We start from the raw sequence: 26,034 nt of genomic DNA, 5'->3' as shown, positions 1-26,034 counted from the left end.
CACATTTAATGGAGGAAGGCAAAAAAGGGACCTCGTGGACAGTCATCTCAGTGCTTTGAGACTAATGAAGAAATAATAAGTAAAGAAAACATGCCAACAAGTCTCTCCTCAGAGCTTACCAAAAACTGAAGGTCTTTGATGACCTCTACTCTTCTATTTATTTATTCATGAGTTATTTATATTCTTTTTTTTTTTTACTCCATTCTTTTTTGTTATCCAATGTTATTTCTTCTTACCCTACCTATCTCATGTACCTTGTTTGTTAACTGGTGTTTAGAGCTCTTTTCTAAGTCTTGGTGTTTGTAAATAAATCTTTTGCAAAAAAAAAAAAAAAGTTTAAAAAAAAACTACAACAGCGGTCAGTCGCACACTTGTTGACGCAGTTGACGTCACAGCCCGAGGACATGGGACAGGAAGAGGCGCAGAAGGAAAAAAAAAAACAAAAAAAAACCCAAGATGGCAGCGGGTTCAGATCACGGACTGACAAGAGTAGTTTGGAAAAGTAAGTTCAGTTCAACGGGAGGGTATTTATTGTCCACGGGGAAAGAGTGTAACGCTAGTTTTTCATACCTTAAAGGGCTAACCAGCAACTAAGTGCTGTTTGTATCAACCGTTTCTTCCCCTGTGACTCTGCATCTTGGAGTTGACAGTGAACTCTCATTCTGTAGTTTTCTGTCTTTTTTGTTTGTTTGTTTGTTTGTTTGTTTACGAATGTAAAATGAAGGGCAGAATCGACTGGGTGACAACCGCGGAACACTCTCGGGTTAACACTCGGCGCTGCCGTTTTTATCCCAACTTTGCCGGCATCGACTCCTGTAGACCACCTTTGGTCGGTGTGAAGTCGAGGTTTTTGGGTTTTTTTTTTTCCATCGCCTGGCACCCCGCCTCTCGGCTGCGGGCTGCGGTCAGCGCGACGCGGAACAACGTTAAACCGACACGAACCTAACGTCAGCTGGTGTCGAGGTCTGTTGACCCGCCGAGCGGCGTTTTGCGTTTCCCTCGGCGTTGTCCTCTTCGGGCTGGTTGGGGCCAGGCGAGGCTAGTTTACCCAGCCGGGAAAAGCCGGGCAAGGTTTACTGCATATCTTTTGCCTCTACATACATACATACATACATACATATATGTAAAACGTTGCAACCCAGAAGTAGAATACCAACTAACACTATGACCTTGTCACGTAGACTGAATCTTTGTCCAAACCAACTTTCAGGACCTAACGTGCTTTAGTTTATATTGAGTTCATTTGTTGTCATGGTGTGTTTTATGAAATTGCTTCTATTTTTTTGTGTCAAGTAGTTGACACACAAATAGAGTGATATTATTCCATACAAGGACAAATGTAAGGCTGCAACCAGTCTAACGGGTACTTTCTTTAATAAACAATTGATTGTTTAGTGTATATGATAATAATAATAAGGTTTACTTATGTGGCTCCTATCGTCACCAAGTGCTTTCCACATGAAATCAAATATTAAAACGAAATCACACCACCCTTAAAAAAAAGAATCCAGCAATTTTTTTAAAAAAAGTAATAAAATTGGATAAAATTCCCTAAAATAGAAATAAATTAGAACAACAACAAAATTAACAAATAAAACAGTCATAAGAAATCACAAACGATGACATAAAAAATGCAGCTAGGAAACTAAAACTATAATAATAATTAATAAAAGCCTTTAAAAAAATTTAACAAGTGATTTCATAGATGTTATTGATTCTGCAAGCCTCTGATCCTCATGCGGGGCCCTGACAGCAAAAGTCCAGTCACTTTCAGTTTTGACACGGGACTTGCGAACAGCTCACAGAGCCCTGCCCGAGGATCTCCGGCTCGCACGGCCGCAGCAGATCAACAATAGGCTGTAACTGGGAGCCGAGCCATGAAGTGCTCTAGAAGTGACAAGTAAAATCTTAACGTCCGCTCTCAAACGTCAAAAAACGATGAACAGGCCCATCGTTATTCCCTGAAGTCCAAGTTAACATGTTCTAATTTGTTGCTTTGTCTGACCAACAGTCTAAAATGCAAACAAGTCAAGTTTACCATAATAGAAAACTACGGAAACTAGCAGATGTAGCTTCAGTTGAGAAGCTGCTACCAGTGAATTTTTGGAATTTTTCATTTAAAAGATAGTTCACTCTTAAACAATTAATGAATTATCAAAGTCATTCCCAGTTAATTTTCAGTCAGTCAGCTAATCAAATAATAATTAACCATTTCAGCTCTAGCGTACTGGTTGGTTTCTGGGTGCCGGGAAATTATAATGGGGATTATAATGAAAGTAGTGTCGTGGGGTTCAGTAGGGGCACAACAACAAATATTTACCCCAGGGAGCCCCTAGGAGGTTAATCCAATCATGGGTAAGGTTATAGTTAAGATGTCACAGAGATGACTGGCTGGGGTTAAGAGCTTGGGGCGATGTTTTAAATAAGGGAAAACGTAACGAAACATAATGAATTTTGAAGCAAAAAGAAGTAACTGCAACCCCTGCAGCAAACAGACATTAACGAATGTAAATGCACTGTTAAGTTTTATTTCACGAGCGTGAAAAACTGAAAAAAATTCAACAGCAGTTGTGGCATGCGTAAAAGTTTGGGCACACTACTAAGTCAGTACTTGGTAACCTGCCTTTGCAGGTTACTAAGTACTGGTTTTAGTTGTGTCGTTTTTTTCCTTGGTTTTAGTTGTGTCATTTTTTTCCTTGGTTTTAGTTGTGTCGTTTCTCACGAGTCATGTGCTGTGTCTCTTACAGGAATAAAAGACACAATTATTGCAGACTGCAGAAAATCAGAAGTATGGAAGGTAGGACAACCCTCAGTGCAGAGTCCTATGGCTTTCATGGCATGAATTGACGACCTCCACCTTAAGATTCAACTTTTTCATGATTGATGCCACTCGTGCACTGTGACTAAAAACAGAATTGTAATTTCTCAATTTGGCAGTGTTACTACTTTTAATTTTGGGCTCCCTAGCCCAGCAGCATACTGTATTACAGTGTGATACATAATTCGACCGACCTCTACTGATTTATCTTCCTCACAGATATTGATCCTGGATCCTTTCACCACCAAACTCCTCTCATCATGCTGCAAAATGTCCGATCTGATGTCAGAGAAAATAACAAGTAGGCCTTGTTTCCATACCAGTCAAACAGTTATTTTTAAAGCATACTGGTAATAGATTGAATAGCTGAAGTCTGTATGTGGATGCCTGTAGCTACTCTGTTAAAATAAATATCTTGTTTCAAATATCTAGTTGTGGAGGACCTGTACAAAAGCAGAGAGCCTGTTCCAGAAATGAAAGCCATCTACTTCATGTCACCAACCGCTAAGGTTTGCCGTTATAACCCTTTAATGGTCATCTTGCATTTGAATTAAAGTTTTCATTCCCTGTTTTTTGTTGTTATTTCTGAAATCACATTTCATTTTATAGTGTGTGGAGGCCTTTATTGCGGACTTCAAGACCAAACCCAAGTATAAGGCAGCATATGTTTATTTCACTGACTGTAAGTAACTAACAAATAACTACTCAAATCTACTATAGTAGCAAAATAACTGACAAAAGACCTTTTAACTAACGTGACCAAAATGTTATCGATGACTTTTTCTTGAGCAGTTAATACGCAAACTAAAAACTTTTTGGTCCCACAGACTGTCCAGATGACCTGTTCAACAATATGAAGCTGTACTGTGCAAAGTACATACGAGTCTGTAAGGAAATCAACATGTCCTTCATGCCGCAAGAGGCACAAGTGAGTGGTTACAGTGTGTGTTCTGTCGGGGTCTTTTGTAATGCTCCATTTCCTCTTTTTGCACAGATTCTCTGGTTACTTGCTAACAGAGGGAAAATTCTATAGTTTTGGTGTGTTTTAGGGCATGTTGCTGCTGGGAGGAGGACATTTGCAGTGTTCTGAGTGAATCTTAAATGGGTGTTGGCTCCTTGTGATGTAATGATCTTACAAATTTTGTATTATCCCAGTGGCTTGGGAACTGTAACAAGTTTTTCTCTGTATTTTGTGGATTTTCAATTGTTTTGAGATTTTTTTTTTTACAAAAGTAAATGAGAGTTCTTATTTATTTCTACTTATAATCAGGTTTTCACATGTGATTATCCGGGGGCTTTCCAAAATATCTACAGTCCCAGAAGTCAGGACAAAAAGAAGACACTGGAGACACTTGCAGACCAGCTCGTCACGCTCTGTGCCACGTTGGAAGAGTACCCAGGGATCAGATACAAGAAGTAAGCCATGGAAAATATAGTTTCTCGGTTTACAGCGCACCCTAGCCCCCAAGCCAGTGAGGCCCTTTACAAGAAAAGCTTGAACTGAGCAATCAGCAATTTTCTTTTCAGTTTGATGTCTGATATGTTACAACTGCTGGGTTAACTTAATACTGGTATCAGTGCAACCTCGATGTGTATTGATTTGACTGTGATAACTCATGCAAAACAATGTATATCATAACTAGAGACAGCAACATGGAGAACGCAAAGACCCTCGCAGAGCTGGTGGACAACAAGCTGGCCAGACACTATCAGCTGGATAACAGTGACAAGAAAAAGGTGAGAGACCTGCTGAACAAAGAATGTTGACAGAATAAACACGGTTTTAGGCCAGGGATTAAATGGGAACCTGAAAATACAGCGGGGTTTCTGTTTTTTGTTTTTTTTCACTGACATCTTAACAGAAGGTGTCACGTAAAAAGAGCAGATGAAAGTGTTGTTGCCATTCCCCAGAAATTTCAAAAGGGAAAAATTTGCAGTTGTTGCTCGGTAGCAGCTGAGTATTATCACGGAAAAGCAAAAATGCATTTTTATGTTTCATTTTTTTATTTGTGTTTTTCCACCTTTCAACAGGGAAAGACCCAGGCCCAGCTGCTGATAGTGGAAAGAGGTTTTGACCCCGTCAGCCCCATCCTGCACGAGCTGACCTACCAGGCCATGGCCTATGATCTCATTGATATCCAGAACGACACCTACAAGTAATACAAGCTTTTCTCACTTCATCTCTATAGTCACACTTACGGCAGACAAGCTATTTTTCAAATTTAGACAACACATTTGTGGTTGAAACCAATTATCTGGTTATTTTTGTGGCCAGGTACAAGTCTAAAGATGGCTCAGATAAGCAGGCCCTGCTGAATGAGGATGACATGCTTTGGGTCAAGCTGAGGCACAAGCACATTGCCGAGGTCTCAGAGTAAGTGTGCGAGATCTGAAGGACGGATGTGTCCCGTTCCTGTCTTTCTCACCCCAATCCTGACCCTATTTTTTTTTTGCTCACAATAGACAAATCCCCAAGATGGTAAAGGAAATATCCGCTAAGAAGAAACAGCCAGATGGGAAGGTACAGAGCTGTGGGATCTTCTTATGTGCTTCCTTGATCTCTTGAGCTGTGTATTTCATAGTTAAAATGAATTCCTTGAGCAAACATTTCATTTAATTTTCTGTCTAGATCACAATTAGCAATTTGGCCCAACTGATGAAGAAGATGCCTTCATTCCGTAAACAGCTGACTGAGGTATGATTACCAGTATGGTTCATTTATAGTATAGTTATAGTTTGGGATCTGACATGCCACCGGTTTAAGGACGAATGTGACTCTAATATTATTTGCTTCCTAGCACTAATTATGGAGCTAAGTGAATCTCTTTGTTGTGGTTGGGTGATGGTGCTTCAGAAGCCTGACGCACCACAACCAGCACGTGACGCTGACTTGAGCATGTTTTTGAGTCATAACTTCTGGATTCTATGATAAATGTCTTTTATCTGTCATTAAAGGAAATCATTTAGAAACTCCAGTAACAGTATGTATACATTATTCTGCTCATACTGTTGGTCACTTTTCTCTGCTTTTGAATTCTAGAAAACTGTTCATCTGCAGTTGGCCGAGGACTGCATGCAACAGTTCTCAAACAACGTGGAGAAACTCTGCAAAGCTGAACAGGTCTGTCTGTGCCAAACATTTTTACCACTCAACCTCTGGCTGACATTCAACAGGTAGAAAGCCTCAGGACTGCAAGCATCTACCTTTTATAAGGTTTCCTTGAGCAAGGCTTTGATTTCCAGGTTGACCTCTGACCAGTTTCCAAGGAGAGAGCCAGTAGAGGTGTGATGTTTGTACTGGTCAGCTTCCAGATGTGAAATATGTGTGGATTTGTGAATAGATGTTAAAAAACATGCAAACATTTACAGTATTCCCAAACCTAAACAAAAGATAAATGATGTCTAATCTCTGTGTAGGACCTTGCAGTGGGGTCAGATGTGGACGGGGTGAAAGTAAAGGATCCCATGAGGACCCTGCTGCCTGTGCTGCTCCACCCGTACAGCACCCACGACAAGATCAGAGCTGTGCTGCTGTACATCTTCAGCCTCAACGGTACGCCTTTGTCTACCTTCCGCAGACCGGTCTCTTTTCACTGTCTGTTGCATTAGCGGTCCGTAAAGTAGTCTCTTGCTTTGTAGCCATATATTTCCAGTGACCGCTCAGAGTAGCGACTGTCAGAGAGACCCAGAGACACTTAACGAACATTAAGGCAATGCGACTCAGTCAGTCAGCCAGGATATAACGTTTGGGCTGTCTTTGCCTAAAGACATCATCTATTGAGTAATGTCATTTTCCAGTTCACAGTAGTAGATCATGCCTTCCAAAAACAACTGTAAAATGGACCTAAAACTTAGAATTTCCCTAGTTGACCAAGACCCTGACGGCCAGTTATTTGACCAGGAGGATACAGCCCTAATAAGCTGTAATAGATTTTCACTCTGGTTCATTTGTTTGTTGTGTGTGAACAGGAACAACAGACGAGAATTTGAGCAAACTCATCCAACATGTAAAGATCGAGGATGAACGAGAGTTTATCCTGAACTGGAAAGAACTGGGTGTCCCTATCATCACATCGGTATGTGAAGAGGAGGAAAAGATTGATTGATTGATTGATTGATTGATTGATTGATTGACGGACTCAATGATTTTGATTGCAGTTGATTGTAGACCAGTTCAGTTCAGTTATCCTGTGTCCTCATGTTCTCATCTTGTTCATCTGTTCAGTTCTGTCATCAGTCACAAGTGAAGCCTGCTCATCGTTTCTTGTACTGCTGTTTCTAGATGAGTTTATTTTCTCGCAAACCAACCAGACGGGATCGTTCCCAGGAGCAGACGTACAACCTTTCCCGATGGACCCCTGTCATAAAAGATGTGATGGAGGTCAGTGAGCGGTGATTACCATATTGTATAATTTATTCTATTAGAAAAAAAAAGGATAGGGTGCAGCCAGGAAACAGTGATTTGAAGTGGGTCTGGATAGGATGTAGGATAGGAAGGAAAAAGAAAAGAAGTCAGATTAAGTTAGTAAGTTATGTCTTACATATCATACACGCAGCTCAGTCTAGGTCACTGTGCTACCCCAGTCCCCATTCGAATGGAATTTGTGAGAAAAATAATGCACAGAACTGTGAAAGCACCACAAAAGGAGGTTAACAGATTCAGGTCATCTGATAGGCAGTGTTACATATGTCAGTGTTTTTCTTTGCTGCTTCATTCATTTGTAAAAGACAGCATCTTAGCATCTATAAGGCACAATAAAGCGTCACTTGTGTGTTGATCCCTTGGGGATAGCCTTCTGTTGTACCGATCATCATATGCTTTTATTGTATGTTAAGTGCATTCCATAGAAAGAGCTTATTATAATAAGCTGAGGTTATGTTTTGTGTTAAAACACAGGTAGGGTGTCACAGTCCCCTGCTGCGTTGTTAAAGTCTGTACTGTAAAGAGAGGCATATTGAACAGGCAGTTTTCTCATTCACCTTCTCACTCTATCTTGCGATTACGTTTGCTTGTAGCTGTTTCTTTTGAATCCGGTACGTTATATGAGCTGTTAGCCATAGAACATGTAAGGAATAATATGTGTATATTATTTAAAATTCTGCTGCTGAGTCCAGTTCTCAGAAATGGATGGGGAACCGAGAGGCAGAGATACTCAGCTGCCCTTTGGTCATAAAATCCTAACTCACCAATTTGCTGAATCTCAGTTCTGTAATTCTACGGATATTAAATCCACATGTTGGTAATGATGCCTGATGAATAGAGAGGAGACACTCTTGGCCACAAAGAAAGTTGAGATTTTCTTTTTAGCAGCAAAATCTTAATTCTGTGGCTCACCAGTTGTTACGGCTCACTGTTTTTTTTTTTTCAAATGGGATTTGTATGCGGTCTTTTTAATGTTAAAAAAAAAATTAAAAAATAATCCAAAGGGGGGAACTCTGCTGATCTGTTACATAATAAATTCTGTTGTGTCTTCTCTTCATTTTCACTTCCCTTTCCTGTTTATTACCTGAAAAACCATTTCATAGCCGTCTTCACCACATGAGCACCTGGCTTCCTGTAGACTCTGGTGACCAGTTTCCTCTTGCAGCAGAAAACAGACTAGCTTTCGATGTGTGTGTGTGTGTGTGTGTGTGTGTGTGTGTGTGTGTGTGTGTGTGTGTGAGAATAATATCTGGTTGTAATCAGCCTAAACCAATCTGCTCCTTTTAAAAAAAAAAAAAAAAAAAAAATCTGTATTTTTCAGTGAAAAGCTCCACGTACCAAAAAAAATGAGCCTGATCAGTTGAGAGCCACAGCGAATAGTTCAAGTCTTGGAGACTCAGAAGTGTTTGACAGCAGATTGTTCCTCTATCTTAAGATGTGTTTTGACACCTCCTAATGCATCTTGGAGTTAGCAGCAGAAACTGTCATGTAGTTGCTCGCTTTCCTCGTAGTTCAAGGATTGGAGTTTCTCTCTTGGTCGCTTACACTTGTACCTGCTGCGAAAAATGGCACCAAAATCCTATATGTGTCTCTGCTAATTAGCCCTGTTCACTGTAAAGGGTAGCACCACTGCCCTAAAATGAAAACCCAGGTTTGAAGCCTGGTATCAAGTGTTGGCCATTGTTGGTCAGAAAGAACTATTTGCTGAACTCTGCGGATCATTTGCTGCTAACCCTCTCATGACATTAGAAAGGTGACCATTGAGCTTTATGTGCAAATGAATGTAAGTAGGATACCTCACAAACCTGTACAAACAAAACCAATGCTCAAATCTATGATGTTGGCTTGCCAGCGAGATTTGGTCTCTGTGGGACTTGACTTCTACAAATGACAGATAAATTAAACGCATGTTTCCTTCAGGATGCCGTGGAGAACAAACTGGACACCAGAGAGTGGCCCCACCAGTCTGAGTGTCCTGCTGCGTGGAATGGCTCCGGGGCTGTCAGGTGAGTTTTTGTGAGTGATCACACTAGATCTGGGTCAGTAAGAGTCTGGACATAATTCTGCTAGAGATTTTCTGATCAGACTGTTAATTTTTTTTTTTTAATCTTTTTTTTTTTTTTTTTTAAGGTTGATCCCAATTACGAACTTAATGTCAAACACTCCAGATTATCTGAAAGCCAACACGTGTTACATAGCACGTGATATTTAGAGCTGTGCTTTTTAAAAAAAACTATAATACCAATTACTCAAAAGTAATGGGCAGTTGTCTTTCATTTCGTCTGAAGAAAACGCATGAAAAAAACAATTCTGGAGACATGTTGTATACAGTGAATGTCCCCATTTGAGGTTACACACACATGCGGGCAATAAGTGGGTGATAAATTAGCGCCCTCCAGTGACAATTTGTGGCACTGCATTCAGCTCCAGATTTGTAAAGTGGTGTTTGTCTTTGTGGGATTGTTTGAAGCGTCTGCGTCTGTTTTTGGGATGTAGAGTCAGTTCTGAATATCTATCCATCACCTGTTCCCTGTCTTTCTTGCCTAGGTATTGAAATTTACTGATTCTTTCCACAGTTTTGTCATGCAACCGCCAGTTTTTCCCTTTCAAACGTGTCCCAGTAAATTTCTGCCGTCCGCCCTCTGCTCCACAGTGCCCGTCAGAAGCACAAAGCCAGCACTCAGGACGAGCGCCGGACCGGCTCACGCCTCATCATCTTTGTTATAGGAGGAATCAGCTTCTCTGAGATGCGCTCTGCCTACGAGGTCACCCAGGCAGTCAAATCCTGCGAGGTCATCATAGGTGAGCATTGAGAAAAGATTACACAGATCACAGGTTAGATGACCCCCTTCTCTGGGCATATAAAGTATGTGCATCTTTCGGCACCCTGATTTCACTTTATATCTCATGATAAGTTTGTATTCAGTCAATTTGGGTGGAAAAATTCTGTAGTTCTTATTAAACCTGGTTGGCAGTGGAAATGATTCGGTGACTCACTGAGTTTTGCCCGTTAAAATAAAGTGCACTTGGCTTTGATGCAGTACTATAAACTTGAGTTTTTCTTGTTGCCTGGAAACACCCGGTGAAATGTAAACAGTCACTGCCTGTTTTTATTTCCAGCTGTTTGACCGCCACTGCTGGAGCCAGTCAGAATTGTGGAAGGGTTTTTATGCTTTAATTTGGCATCTAATAGTTCTTTATGCTTTGATTCCAGGGTCCTCCCACATTTTGACCCCCACCAGTCTCCTGGATGACATCAAGGCCCTGAGCAAAGGCCCCATGGAGACTTTCACAATAGAGGAACGGAGCAACGCCTGAGAAGTCTGGCCCTCCAACTAACAGCCTCCCCAAACTCCCCCCATCTCCATACATCTCATATCACTCAGCACAGTGCACTCAACTCAACTTCCTGAATGGAAGAATGAAGGGAACTTACCTTATACTCATCTTTTTGTTTTAATACTCTTTTCAAACCCAGTGCACATTTACAGTAGGTAAGAAGGCAAATTCTCTTCTAAGCAGATTTCCCTATTGAAAAGCTTTTGCCATAAGCTTGTGGTCTGCTTATAGCGTTTATACATAGCTTGATGTGGAAATTTGATGATATAGATCGTATTAAAAGTGAATTGACCTCATTCTACTAAGAGTTTTTTAAGTAAAAATTGTATAACCTGCCAAGAAAAAAGCTGGCAGTGTTACATGTCGAAAGACCTGAGGAACTTTCAGAGACAGAATGGCTGGAGGAAAGTGTCGCAAAGCTAATGTATATACTGTATGTAAGCACTGAGTTCTTGCTATGCCATGTCGGTTTTTTCCGTCACTGCTGTTTATAAACACTTAATGTAATTTTGAAGAGTGTTTTAACATAGAATATTTACGTTTTTCTTGCATTGGACAACGGACTAATAAACGGATGAAGTGGTTCAATATTTGTCTAAGTTACAGTTATAGGTAATGTTGCCTTCCTTGTGGACTGGGATGGAGTTAAAAATATCAACTCTTGTCGGATGAAACAAATGAGTGCGTTTGGATTGGGTGAACAGTCGAAAGAATCATAGTAGAAGCACCTAACCACCGTGGCCCGTCAGAACAGTAGTAACTCAATATTCCCCACCAGAAAAAAAAAGTCACCCAAACCCTTTTATTAACAGAAACACGTGTTCAGTAGTCAATCAGCAGGAGCCTCCGGCGACCAATGAACATGCTGCACTGTTTTCTGGAATGTTATAGATCAAATTTACCCTACTTTTCCTATAGGTATTACGCCTTAGTTACACAGCATTGAGCTTGTTAACCACAATGACTGTACACAATACAGGAAAGCAAATATTTCCTTTGTGTCGTCAAAAGGTTAAACATGAGAGGGGTGTCAAAATCGTTATGTGTTGAGGAGGCTTTGTACTGTACGTGAATGGAACAATCGCTATACAGGATTTATACAGGGATGTTTTTACTAGTCCAAGTTGTGTGACTCAGTAGAACAGATATGAAGGTAAGGTATAAATCGTGGGCTTTATTTAACTTTAGAAAAAAAAGTTGACATTGCTCTCTGGCTGGGAAAAAGTTAGATAAAAAACATGAAGATGGCTTTGAACTAACGTGTTAGAGGTCAAGTAAACCTAAGCATAATGTAATCACAACCTATCACCTCTTCACAATAGTGCTCCCCCAGTTTTGAAGCGTCGGTGTTAATGTGTTTAGAATTCACCAAAGTGGGAATTTAAAGGCCACTGAATCAGCACAATGAACTTAACTTTATGTTTCATTTGCAGTTATAGTAGAGCCAGAGGACAGGACGCAGATCATGAGCTGATTTCCTTGGATTCTTCAAGACACAAACACGATACTTGTGAGGGTATCGAGTTTGCGGGAAGGAGAGCATGTCAGAGCTCATGGGACGTGATTAAACCAGAGAGCAGGGCGGCTCTTTCACAGCGAGCTTTAAATCAGAATCACATTAAATTAGTTTTTGCGTCCACTTGCAGTAATAGAACTACAGCTTTATTAGTAAAGTTAATTAAATACACATTTAATTCTGACTCTTGGAACGATTTTTTTATTACATAGGCTAATTAAAATTAAAAAGTATTTTTTTTTCTTTTTGTTTTAGGACACTTAAACAATAACTATCTGAGGGAGGAAATCTTAAAGGAGAAATAGCTAAACAGAAATAACTGTCATCCACCAGCATCTCACTCCCATAACATAGGCTGACACCGAGCGCAGCAGTGTCGGTTACAGGAAAGAGTGTCAGGTAACATACAGTATGAATACACACACACACACACACACACACACACACACACACACACACAGAAACACACACACACTCTCACAGGGTGGTCCTGCTTCACTGATCCTATATAGAAGAACACTTACCTTTAACAAGGTGACCCTGCTCTCTGACAGTGACTTACTTTCACTCTCCTCTCCCGTTCATATTTAATTTTCCTACTCTGCCTTCGGTCTTTAATGGGATGCGTCCTTAACAAACTTTAACAACTGTGTACCACTGAAAAGGTTTCAATTTGCAAATGCTCTGTCTAATGTATAAAAAGTCAGCAAGGCAGCAACTTGCTGTTAAAGCTGCCCTGATCTCAAAACCCCTTATTTCTTAGCAAGGCTGGATCGCCAACAAAGAGGAAAACCAGGGCAACGGGGGCCCAAAAACCCCAGGTTTACTCTGCTCTATTTCTGTCTACATATTTTGACAATACGCAGATTTGTCAAAAAATTGCACCACTGAAGTACAAAATCATCTACGTCAGGTCCTCCCTCCGTGGCAGTCAAGCGTTATTAGACTTTTCTGATGCCGCTGAAGATTTATTTAAATCTGTAGAAATGATCAAAATGAACACTCAATTTACTCGTGCTTCAAATGTTATAACTTAAGGCGTCTTTAAGTTATAACATTTTGAGTAATATTGCACAATACCTACAATTTACAATGAAACTGACAACCTGGTCTTATTGTGAGTGATTGGAAATGATTTTTAGTTTAAATAAAAGCTTTAAAAAAAAAAGTAGTATAACTGAGACTGAAAATCAGGTGTGTTTTTTTACTTTTCTTGTACTTTGTTTTCCGTCTGCGCATGCGTGAGAACTGCGTGAAAACTCCTCCATCCGCAAAGGTTTCTGCTGTCGTCATGACAACCGGGTCAAACCGAGTCGAAACGCAAATCTGATCGTGACAGTTAAAGTTTTTCTCCTCCAACTAAACGCTTTCCCGTAAAATTAACGCTAAACTACCCGCAGCTGTACTCGAATGGATCCAGGGAGGATACGCACCGGTTAAAAAAAAATGCTGTCGGAGACGCGCGTAGGTGTAGCGGCAGCCCCGCCGGGGAGAGGAGGAGGAGGCGGCGGCGGCGGCGGCGGCGTTGCGGAGCCGGGCGCAGGGGGACAAGGCACCGGCCGCGGACGAGCTCAGAGCGGCGAAGAGAGACGGCAAGGGCTCGGTGTGCAGGAGTGGCCCGACGGCTCCAGATACGAGGGGGAATTTGCGAACGGATTCAAACACGGCAAAGGAAGGTACACCTGGAGAAATGGAGAGGTAACTGATGCGAGGATAACACGATCAGCGCCGGAAGAAGCAGCGTTAATCAGATCTGTCATTTATGTAGAAGTAGCGACACCACACTGAAGAAATACTGTTACAAGTAAAAAGTCAAGTCAAGCGTGACTGACAAGACTTAAGTAAAAGCACAGTATTAACACAAAAATCCACTTTAATAAAAGTAAAAGCGCTCATTACGCAGAATGGCCCATTTCAGAATAATGTACAATAAACTCGCCCGTTGGCAGAACTCAGATCTTTTCCTCAGCCTAAGTAAAAGTAACAACACAACAGTGTAGAAATACTCCTTTACGAGAAAAAAAAAAAAAGGGGGAAAGTAGGTATGATGCAGAATGGTCCATTCCAGAGTTTGGGTTTTAATTATTGACGCATTCATGTGTAAGAATGACTCTAATGTTGTGGCTGGTAAAAGATGGGGCTAGTTTTAACTACTCTCTAACAACACTGTACATCAGAATTCCCATGTGGGTTATATTTAGTCTTCATCTGAATCTGCGAAGAAATTAGTGATTAAAGCTGCCAAATAAATGTAGTGGAGTTAAAAGTACAATATTTATAGATATAAGGTGTTTATAATATACATTCTAGTATAAAATGGAGTGGAGTAGTAGTAAAGTGGCATAAAATGGAATCACTCAGGTAAAGTACAAGTACGTCAAATTGTACCTAAGCACAGTACCTGAGTAAAAGTACTTTAAAGTTACTTTCCACCACTGAAAGGAGTTTAGGGTTAGCGCACTGGCTGAGTTGATTTTTAGGAATGAATGTTTTTGCAAAAACGGACAATAATAGGACGATCGTCCTTCTTGTGGTTTGTCCTGTGTGAATGGCAGACATCACTCCCATAAAACAGCCCGGCATTTTTTTTCAGGCAAGTCGCCATTTGACTTCCCTGTCTGCTCCTTTGTGTAGTACTATGAGGGCTCTTTCTACAAAGACTACAGGCATGGGGATGGATTGTACTGCTGGCCCACAGGCCACGAGTTCATCGGCAAGTTCTACCTCAACAGAAAGGAAGGATATGGACGACAGCTGTTCCCTGACGGAGCCACTTTCCAGGTAGACTGGATGGATGGATGATGACAGATATTTGGATTGTTTTTGTTTTTTTATTGGTTTATAAATACCAGAAAATAGCACCTGGACCCTCCCTTCCTCTCAGGGTTTGTACCATGCTGACCAGAGGTTTGGTCCAGGTGTGGGTAGTTATCCAGATGGGCGTCAGGATGTGGGTGTGTGGCTCAGGGAGCGGCTGCTGGGGCTCTGCACCACTGTAGAAGGGGGCTTTAGCCTGAAGAACTCTCCTGGATATGCTGCCTACATGGACCCAGCTGCCGCCACAGATTCCCTGACTCAGGTACGTGCTGACCGCTGTGTCGCCCACAGGTGAATTAGCTAGAACATCTGCATTTACCGTTTGGTTAGGAATCATGTAATGCTGAAGCCAAGAAGATGTAAAACAACTCTGCTGACCATGGGTCCAGAACCAAAACAACTTTGAGCCACTTAATCGTTGTATTTGGAATTTTTTTTTTTTTTGAGCTCCAATGATTTATTTATCTCACACACACATTTTGTCATCAAAATGTCCCCCTCATGTTTTACCCAGAAGATGAGGCTAAATATTTTTTGCTTTTCACACCTATAAATGTAGTGTTTACACAATCAAATCTGGTAAATTATATGTCATTACATATGTAGGAATTTGCAAAACAAGATTCTTAACTGAACTCTGCTTCTCTCTTCTCCTTACCAGCCTCCCATTTTCTCTAGTGGTGTAAAGACAGAAGTCAGGACGCACTCTGAGGTAAAGTACCGCTATAATAAACACTTATATGAGCTCTGTGACTTAACTCAAAGCTGATGAATGAATTCCCCCTCCTCTTCAGGTGCATACAGACAGAGACCTGCTGTCTGATGAGAATTGTATCCACCCCCCTGGCATGGAAAGGTATTCAACAGATGGCGACCACTTGCCGCTGCCCCCCGGCCGAAGAAGAGAGTTGGATCGGCACTTTTATGGCGAGCTGTGGGAGCCAGACATTTGTCCGCCCCAAGGCTACGAGCGAGACCCGCTCTCCAACCTGCCCTTACGGGCCCGCTTGCAGGCTCACATACACACACACAGGTCGGACATACAGTACATCAAAAACGTGTCGTTTGAGTATTTGTACCGAAGCATATTGTACTGAGAAAAAGATTAAGACCTACACATCCTGTACAGGTATGACTGCAAACAGTATTGCAAGTGACTAATATGTAGGTATATGTGTGTGTGTTTCTCTCAGACTACAGGCTGAAAAGGTGGGCTGGGATGTGGCTGCCGTTCTCTCTCTGGACAGGGAAGGTTTTGGTCCTAAAGGGCCTCTGGAAGTCAGCTCAGAGGGGCTGATCCAGCATGCCTCCCGAGGGGAGCTGCAGGCCGTTTCTCAGATCCTCCGGAGCGGTTTGGTCCACCCTGATGTGGCAGATGCAAAGGGACACACTGCACTGATCGCTGCCACAGTAACACATTATTACTTGTTTTTGCTATTTGTTTTTTAATTCAGTTTTTCACCCTTTTGCTCTTTGATTGTCATCTACTGAGACTGAAATTATTTTGAAACCGGAAATGTAGTCAAATTTTCACCAATTACAGTTAACAATTAAAACAAAAATAAATAAACAAAACATTCAGAGGTTTGTCTGTTTTTTTAGTTTTCAGTCTTGTTCTTTATTTTTAGTTTCATGTTTGTCTCTCTGACTGCTTTGTGTGTGTTGTCTTTTATTGTGCCTGTCAGGTAAACTGCCACAATGATGTGATCCAGCTGTTGTTGGATATGGGTGCTGATATTGACAAGTTGAACCGTGACGGCATGTCTGCCCTGGCTGTGTGCCATGTCCTCTACTACCCTTTTCAGTCTCTGCGCACCACTTTGGCTGAGCCACCTGCCAAAACTCAAGTAAGACTGAACCGAATGTAGTCTTTAGTCATGTTTGAGGCACGGCTCCAGGGATGGCAGAGTCGGTCTGTCGGTTAGTCCACTACTTTGATCCGGACTGAAATATCTCAGTAGCTGTTTGATGGATTGTCATGACATTTTGTACAGACATTTACGGTAAGTGAGTAAAGATTTATTTTCAAAAACAAAACGTACAAAATGCTTCAACAAGGTTAAAATAGAAAATAGAGTAAATAAAACAGAAATAAAAACAAAAACAACAAAATCAGAGCCACAGTGACATTTTTGGTTTTCAATGAACATATCGAAAACTATTTAATGGATGGCTGTGCAAGTTTTGTACAGAAATCCATGGTAACCAAAATATAAATCCTACAGACTTTGGTGATCCTCCGGCTTTTTCTTAACATCTTTTTCTCAACAAATATCTCAATACAACATAGATTGGGACCAGATTTTACACACACGATTGTGGTTCCCATACAATATATCCTACCATCTTTAGTTATCCATTAGTGCCATCATGCCCAATACTGTGGTTTGACCAAAATATCTGCAAAACTAAATGCATTCCTATTATCCCCGACTGTGCTTTGTGCTTAGTGCTAATCAACAATTGTTAGCATGCTAACACGCTAAACGAAGATGGTGGTCATGGTAAACATGCTGAGGATTAGCATGTTAGCGCTGTGCCAGAGCATGGCCATGGACACTTAGTCGTGTTTCTGAATGTTCATATGTATGAAACTGTGTTTTGCACAACTGAGACAAAACAACTTGCAATGCAATGTGTCATCAGGGTTTGAGGTCTCCCTCTGCATGCGGGAGCAGTCCCCAGATCAGTCAAGTGAGCTTCACTACAGACACACCTGGGCTTCACGACAGACCTTGGACCACAAACACAACCCTGAACAACCAGACCAAACAGAGCCACCTCTCTGACCAGTATGAACATAGCTAATACCACCACTATCACATATTTTGCAGCTCTAACTGCATATATTTTATATCCTGTAATGCACAGCTGATATCTCCCACTGTTAATAATTAAGACGAAGCAACGCGATAACGGTCATAAAAATGTTGTATTTATAGAATTGTCACTTCCTCCAACAGTTATGACGTGTCGCTCTAATACAAGCTGACGTATTAATTTAAGTTCCGTATCTGTTGTGGGTTTTTTTTTTCAGGACAGCAAACAAACTAGCAGAACACATCACACATGACAGCAGCAAAGTGTCCAATGACAGTGAGCTCCTCACTGAGCGCTGGCTTGGCCTGAATGAACGCGAGACCCCTGCAGACACTGAACACCTACTGGACGGGGAGAGAGACGAGGACAGCAAGGACGGAGAGAGGGACGGAGAGGTTCGGGAGAGAGAAGAAAGCAGCCCTAGGGAGGATGAGGGAGAGAGCAAAGGGGAGGAGAGACATATTGTGGAAGAACACGATCAAACGCGGGAAAGGGAAAGTGAAGTAAAAGGCCAGGAAAGAGTCGTTGAGTCAAGAGAAGAGGTTGAGGGAGGTGTAAAGGAGCGAGTGAGGCATATTCATGAAGAGGATAAAGAGGAGAGAGGAAGTGTGGAGCACTCCATTCAGGTGTTAGATGGTCACATCGCACTGGGCAGCGTGCAGTGGAAGGAATGTCGAACTAAGGCAGCAGCAATAGTTCAGGTAAAAAGCACAGAGAACCCAGCCTGTAGCTGGTCTGATAAGTTGGCACTTGTTTGAACTCACTGTCCTTCACTCATCTGTCTGTCTGCAGCAGGGCAACGACCCAGAGCTGAGCCAAAAGCAGACCTTTGACTCCGTCCGCTCTGTCAGCAGCTACAACATCCAGGTCACAGAGGAAGTGATGCAGCGCTCGGCAGAGGCTCTGAGTCGCACAGGGATTCGTCAGCGCTCTGACACACAGGAGACTGTTCGCAAAATGGCTGCCATGAAAACGGAGTCAGTTCTGTACCCCTCTCCTCTCTTTTCCTGTGCTGTTTGTCCTGTTCTGATGTTACTTGCCAGGTTTGCATACATGTGTCCCTCTTGCGTGCGTTTTATGTGTTGTCTGCCTGTCCGACCAGACACCGTGTTCGTTTGAACACCCTGAAGCTGTTATTGGAACGGGGCGCCGACCCCAACGTATCCAAGGTCCCCATGCCTGTTCTCTTTTTAGCCATTATGGCGGCTGACACTGAGGCCGTCAGGAGGCTGCTGCTGTGCGGAGCTCGTACTGATACTCCCCTTCCACCTGAGGTAGGAGTTAGTGTTTTACTTCCTCTAAAGGAAAAGCAATATCTCAACATTCAAACAAACAAAAACCCATAAACACACACAAAACAAAATGAGAGTGTCTATGTTGCACCCCTCCCTCCCTCCCTCTCACAACCATCCGTCCATCCTTTCCGTGAACCATAAAATCCCCCTCACTCTCTCACGCTCTGTGTAGAGGAAAGGCCTTTATCCCCTGCATGTAGCTGCAGCACAGCCAGGCTCAGCAGGTCCCAGAATCACAGAGCTGCTGCTGCACGCTGTCACTGACCCGGATGCCCAGGCATGCGACCAAGATGAGATCTACGAACCGGATCGGGTGCGTGTGTTCTTGCACATATAGCTTCATCTGAGTCCTCAGTAGTAATTGTTTTGGCGACAGCTGAACTGAAAAGAAAAAGAGCTTCACTCTTGGTCTTTTACGGATTTTCAAGAGGGCTCAGGAGCCACCGAGCACGGGTGAGAGGCCACGTCTCAAAGGAGGAGGCAGAACGGCCTTGCATGTGGCCTGCCAGAGAGACAGTGACTACCGGGTCAGTACGCACTGTGCATGCACACACTCACAACTGTTCGCACCATCGCTAATATGAAACATGACGCCGAAGGACTGTCCAGGTCTGTAGCATGTTGCACACATGATACGTGATCATTTTGAATTCACCCAGTATCACAGAAGGACAAAGGATCTCTCTCACTGTGTCTGGAAAATATTCAATCTCTTTACTACTAAATCAAAACTTTGCACGGCAGTCGCCTCTTCAAAAAGTTAACAGCGGGATATTTAGTGCAAGGCTAAAAATCACAATCACAGTGAGTTTTTGTCACAGTTATATTATGCTCCATTTAAATGACATATGTGTTTGTTGGATTTTTATTTTTTTGCAGAATTCCAGTAAGGTGGTAGCCCTTCTACTCTCCCACAGAGCCAGCACAGACCTCCTTTGGAGTGGACACTCACCCCTCTCCCTGGCTATAGCAAGTGGCAACGACCTGGTAGACCACAGACACACACACGACACACACACACACACATACACACACTGCACGCATGTGCACAAAACCTCGCGTTGTCCCGGACCCGTTCCTTTTCCCTGCTTAGGCGGTGGAGGAGCTGTTGAAAGGAGGTGCAGATCCCAACATCCCCCTGAGCCGTGGGGTGGGCAGCGCCCTCTGTGCTCTCGCCAACATCAACTACCACTTGGGCAGCAACAGAGCTAAGCTGGTACCCACACAAACGCATGCATGCGGGCACACACGCACAAACACACACACACACACACACACACACACACACACACACACATATATAAACAAATAGCCATTTAGCAGTGAATGCAATTAGCAGCTGACTGTTGGTTCAGTGACATTTGTCAGACACTTCTAAATTTTTTACATGTATCTGCCCTAATAAATTGACCGTGTTGATAATGTGCAGGTGTTTAATTTTGACTTTGTGCTTATCTTCTCATCGTTGTTTCGTTGTTGTCTCGTTGTTCTCTTTTTTTATCCATACGCAGGTTTGCACAGATTGTTTTTCATTGAGAAAGTGAAACATCCAGATCCAAAGACCATTTCTTTCATATGTTAGATCCCAGAACAACACAAATTACAGAGTTCTTGGTAGCTTCGAATGAGTCACATTTAATTTAACTCAGAACCTGCTATTGAAATGGTTGTAGGCCTCAATATTACCGTTTTCAAAATATTAAGCAGAGAAATATGTTTTTGACTGTTTTCTTTACTTGGCTCTTCAGGAAAAAACAGTCGCTATTTTGAGTCATTCAGTCATGTGTATATGTGTCTTTGACGTAGTTGGACATGTTAGCTAAGGCTGGTGCCGACATCTCGATGCCCGTTAAGGTGGGTGATGCTGTGGGAACCGCAGTCGACTATGCACACCACTCCTTTAACCAGGTGAAGCACCTTTTTGTAAGAACACTGTATGCATTCAGTTGAATTCAGTAAACTTTATTCGTTCTTAGCAGGCAGTTAAAAGGTTTGCATGGCAGAGCAGAGCTACACACATACCGTACCATGCACTGTGTTACCGCTATATCACGTTATGTACACCTGTATAATCTAATACATTACAATACAAAAGCACTGCAATAAATCCTACGTAAGTCCTTCTACATAAGTTGTGACATTTATAATGTTTATTTTTTTTGTTGAGACTTTTTTGAGTTGTTGTTGATCCAACTTTGCGAAGCTCTGGTTATTGCTGGTGCTGTAGCGTAATATATGATATTCACAGATATATATATATATATATATATATATATACTTTTCCCCCTCGGGTGTGTCATTGGCGGAGTATAATCAACTCTTTTCTGACAAACTGTAAAGAAAATCGTAAATGTATAGAGTGCACACTTGCGCTCATACACAGAGAAAAAGCTTTGAGTAGTTTTTTGTTTTGATTATTTATTTCTGTCCTACATAGTTTCATCTGAACAGCTGTCTGTATGTTATATGTTTCTCTCCAGGACGTGCGTATTGCAGGAACCCCCTTCCACGCTCTGAACATGCGCGAGAGGGAAACATTCAAAGCACGGCGCCAGCTGCTGAGCATGATGGGAGATCTTCTGAGACGGACTGCTGGCCGGAGGGAGACAGACAATTTAGAGAGAGAACAACAGCTCGCACTAAATGGTCAGTACAATGCGTCTGTGTTTTTGAAGGCAAAAAAAATATGACCATTATTTTGTGTTATTGAGTACAGCTGTAAATTGTGGTGTGGGGTGTGTTCATGTGTACTTTACTAATCTAACAGGTACCAATGGCGCAGAGAGGTTTGCGTACACAGGGGAAGGGGCCATTTCCTCAAACGGGCCCCCCCTCAGCTGTGAAAGTCTGCCACACATAACAGAAAAACACAGGTACACACACACACACACACACACACACACACACACACACACACACACACACACACACACACACACACACACACACACACATTCATATGAGGCACCTGCATGTTGTCCCTTTTCCTTTTCTATTCCCTATCATACTTACTACTAGCATCAAATTTTAGTCTGAGAGTTATGAGGGAAAATAAAGTAACACAGATCTCTCCGGAGCCTGTTCCCAACTCTATGCGTGTGAATTTTTTTTTTTCTCAGGAAGCCGTTGTTTAAGTTCTGCTATCACTGTGGCCGCTCCGTGTCCGTGAAGCTGACTGCTTGTAGCCGCTGCCACAAGGTCTTCTACTGCTCCAGGGCCTGTAAGCTGAAAGCATGGGATGAAAGACACAAGGAGGAGTGTATCCGGGAGTCAGGTGGGAATACGGGGCCTCTCCTTCCAACAGTTTGAACCCAGCAAACCCAACCCCCAAATCCTAACCCAGGAGCACCGAAGCTCAGACCAGAAATATCACAAGATAAGCTTTTAATAAAATAACAATGTGTAACTGTGTCATAGCTTTTTAATCTGTGATATCTACAGGATAAATTCATGGTTTATGGTTTGGACAAAAATTAATCATGTGCAATATCTGGGAAATTTGGTTTTAGATTTTTGAAAGAATAGAGTATGTGAATACTTGTCTATCTGTCTCTCTCAATCCAGCATCGGATGAAGGCATCCAGAAGAGAGTTGTGTTCAAATCACAAACAGGCCCCAGGTCCTTGACTGTCATGTTGAAAGCCAAAGCAGTCTCCAGGCCCTTGAGTGTCAAGATGAAATCTCAAAGAGTCCTGAAGCCCCTGAGAATGGCAGAGAAGGTCTCGGAGAGCCAAGTCAGCCCGGAGGAAAACTACAGCTGCAACTGATGGATACTAAAATTTAACTTTATCTACCTAACACTGAAATGCGCTTCTGTCACATCATTTCTCTCTCTGATTCTGAGTCTTAGCTTTATATATCTTGGCTGAGTGGTGACACCAATATTTTGTGCCATAATCATTTCTCCTTGGCATATTCATACCTGTAGGTTTGCGATCTGTAATACAGTAGTATTGTAATAATGTCTGCCTCTATCTGTGCTACTGTCACAGAACAGTTGCATTTACATATTTACAAAATTATTCCAGTAGGAACTAGTACCAGGATTTGGATTTTATATCGCTAGTGTTTATGCTATTACTGTTGTTGATCTTCATTTCCCTGATGTACTCTGGTTGATTTTTGAAAGTCAAAAGTATGGCAAAAAAAACATGTTAACTCAAGTTCCATTTTTCCAGACAAACTTTTCCCTATGCTTTTAACCAAATCTCATGGTCTTCATCAGCAATTGGAGCTGTCGTAATTGTAATCGTGGGCGCCATATTTAAATCAAACTGATGACAATTGAACTAACTCCAACAGAGGCAAACTCCGGTCGGTGATGACCACCTCGCCATGAGGGCGAAAGCTCCAGAAAAACCTAGTTAGTGGACCTTGAGTTGAGCTTTTTTTCTTTCTATGTCCAACTGCTGTTCCCAAGGTCAAGAATGAACTTAGTTAGAACCGTCTCTTACTTGGCATGTCGGGGACATATGTGATTGTTTTCCTTTTCCTGTTTGTATACTGATCACTTGTACGACGGCATCTTTTTTTTAGCTGTGGACAGTCCTCCCAGTCATGTGCCGCTTTGCTTTCACTCAATCTAGCATTACAAATGTAAGTGAAATATTACTCGCATTAGGCTAGTTATTAATAATACGATGTAATGTGTTGCAAATTGTTAAGTGCTCAGTAGCTTAATTTGCCCCGGCAGCACATGGGCCGGCCGGCCAGGCAGTCCAATGCTCTTGGTGCAGAGCCAGATATAACTTGATAACCACGGGCTGGATTACACTGACATTTGCTGTGGATGTTTGTGGTACCAAGAGGTTGACTCATAACGCTTAAAGTGACCCTGTGAATTTTTTTTTTCTAACACCACCATCGGGCAAAATAATAATCGCTATCAAAATCCAATGTACTGAGCGCATTTTTTTTTTTCCTCACACAGAACGAATCATTTCCATTGCTCTCACTCTTTCTTCCAGTGCCGAAGACAGTCAGCTTTGCATTCACGTTTTCTCCAATAGGCGCAATGACACGGCACATTTTCTGAACACCGAGAACCCTGGTTATTTTACGGTAATTAGTTACTGTAACTGTAATGACCTTTCCTGTGGCTTCACCCTCAAGACAAACACAGCACTTCATAAAAAGACTAGTTTAACTACCACTAGCTTTAACTACTTTATATACTATATGGTATTTTAGTCCAGTGGTTTCCAATCTAGGGATCGGGCCCTTCCAAAGGGACACGAGATAAATCTGAGGGGTTGTGAGGTGACTAATGTGCTGGGGTTCTGCTTCACAAATTTGTATTAATGTTTTTGGGGTTTTTTTTCTAATCTTTGCTCTTTTTGTGAGCTATTGGATAATTTTACCTCTTTGGGCGGCAGAAGCTGATTTTAAATGAAACCCTCTTGGGAAGTTCCAAGGGGAAAGGGTCACAGGCCCAAAAAGGGTTTAATGTTTAACAAGATCTATCCTTGACAAGAAATGACCATGTGTTTTTTGTAATGTAAAATTTTAATCTGAAAAGCAACTGGGTCAAATAAATGTAGTGGAGTAAAAAGTACAATATTTCCCCCTGAAATGTAGTGAAGTATAAAGCGGCATAACATGGAAATACTCAATTAAAATACCTCAAAAATGATACTTAAGTACAGTACTTGAGTAAATGTACTTAGTTACATTTACCCACTGTTCGTTTTATTTCTTTAATGCACAACTCCTGATAAATCTCTTATTTTTGTGTGGATGTATCGCCCAGACAGCACAATAATATATTGGCTCTTTGTGCAGGGAGAGGTGCGTCGAACAGCATCGCCGTAAATGTGCCTCGGGGTTCGGGGGAGTTCGTCCGGGAATGGGGACGAGCTTTGCCGGAGAAAACGCGAGTAATCCTGTCTCAATATAATGGAATGTGAAAACTAGTTCAATCACTAAAAAAAAAAAATGTTTAACATCAGTAACCAAAAAAAATCCACTAATTTGAAAATAAAAAGCTAAATGTAAAACAAATGAAAGAAAAAGTGGTACATTTCATACAAAGCTCTATTATTATTATTTAAAAAGAAGATTTTTTTCTAATCAGTTTTTCCAACAAATGTACCTGCACTTTTCCACCAGGACGCCTGCTTGTTGTTTTTATGGCATTCTATCGTGTCACTGTTTGTGTTTTGCGTCGTCTTGTATGTATGTTGCGGTTGAGTTGTGTGCATTTTAAAGGCACATTGCAAACCAGCCTGGCCTATAGATGTCAATGTCCCTATGCCGATAAACGTGAAAGAAAAGAAAAACAGCGTCAGTCCACAACTGACAATCCTGATGGATGTTATTGTTTAGGTGCGAGGTGCTTTGGCCGAGCTGCCTCGTTTTTCTTTCTAAGGTGAGGCAGTATTAAAATATCCTTCCTCCAGACTCTGCTCCTGACCTCTGAGCTCCCCGAGGATCACGCCTCCTCCTCCTCCTCCTCCTCCTCCTCTTCCTCCCTCGCCCTCACCCGCAGATGGCGCACACGCTCACGGGTGATCAGTCGGAGCGATACGGGTCGGTTCAAGCATGTACAACCGCCCAGTGTGTGTGTGAGTGACGGCAGGGTGTCTGCACCGACTGCCTCGGTCGACGGTAGCGACGCCACAGCAAAGTCACCAGAATGACGAGAGCTGAGAATATTAAGCAGTCACTTCTCTTGGGAAGTCAGAGAACCAGGCAAAAACAACGTCTTTAGCAGCTTCTTATGAATAAAAAACGAATTTAATTTGACTTTGGGTCCGTGCCCCCCCTTCCTACATGCAGGTGTGGCGTACTGTCCTCGGCGCGTCCTGTGGCTCGCCCGTCTCTCCTGGAGAAGTCCAGCGCTGCAGCGCGCTGCGCTCTGTGCGCGCAGCTTTGCCTTCGGGGTCACCCGCAGGGAGACGTACCATGGCACCACAGAGGGCTGTCAGGCAAAGAAGAGCACGAAAGAAACAGACGTGGTGGTGGGGGGGGGTCTACGGCAGGAGCCCCCGCAGCAGAGGTCCTCCCA

General features: G+C 42.3%; 2 protein-coding genes across 2 annotated transcripts; both read left to right on the top strand.

Moving 5' to 3' along the window:
* The first annotated feature begins 393 nt into the window (after positions 1-393).
* On the top strand, positions 394-11,168 carry stxbp3 (syntaxin binding protein 3). The gene is made up of 19 exons (XM_040129351.1): positions 394-502; positions 2,748-2,797; positions 3,038-3,119; positions 3,251-3,327; positions 3,428-3,500; positions 3,646-3,746; positions 4,089-4,234; positions 4,462-4,555; positions 4,850-4,974; positions 5,094-5,192; positions 5,282-5,339; positions 5,448-5,513; positions 5,859-5,939; positions 6,236-6,371; positions 6,788-6,894; positions 7,101-7,199; positions 9,162-9,247; positions 9,895-10,043; positions 10,456-11,168. The coding sequence occupies exons 1-19, from the start codon at positions 457-459 to the stop codon at positions 10,557-10,559; spliced, it is 1,779 nt and encodes a 592-aa protein (XP_039985285.1). The 5' UTR covers positions 394-456; the 3' UTR covers positions 10,560-11,168.
* A 2,374-nt stretch (positions 11,169-13,542) lies between these two features.
* On the top strand, positions 13,543-22,795 carry ankmy1 (ankyrin repeat and MYND domain containing 1). The gene is made up of 20 exons (XM_040129097.1): positions 13,543-13,794; positions 14,731-14,877; positions 14,981-15,175; positions 15,575-15,625; positions 15,708-15,946; positions 16,107-16,323; positions 16,599-16,760; positions 17,560-17,633; positions 17,951-18,434; positions 18,526-18,710; positions 18,836-19,007; positions 19,201-19,341; positions 19,424-19,555; positions 19,908-20,015; positions 20,122-20,244; positions 20,835-20,936; positions 21,509-21,687; positions 21,815-21,901; positions 22,148-22,302; positions 22,593-22,795. Exons 1-20 carry the CDS (start codon positions 13,543-13,545, stop codon positions 22,793-22,795), a joined length of 3,408 nt encoding a protein of 1,135 aa, XP_039985031.1.
* The last annotated feature ends 3,239 nt before the right edge of the window (positions 22,796-26,034 follow it).

Source organism: Xiphias gladius, chromosome 6, assembly GCF_016859285.1.
Source record: "Xiphias gladius isolate SHS-SW01 ecotype Sanya breed wild chromosome 6, ASM1685928v1, whole genome shotgun sequence".
In the NCBI taxonomy this organism is placed as follows: Eukaryota; Metazoa; Chordata; class Actinopteri; order Istiophoriformes; family Xiphiidae; genus Xiphias; species Xiphias gladius.
Note: the sequence above shows the minus strand (reverse complement) of the source record. Positions and strands in the feature narration are given on the sequence as shown.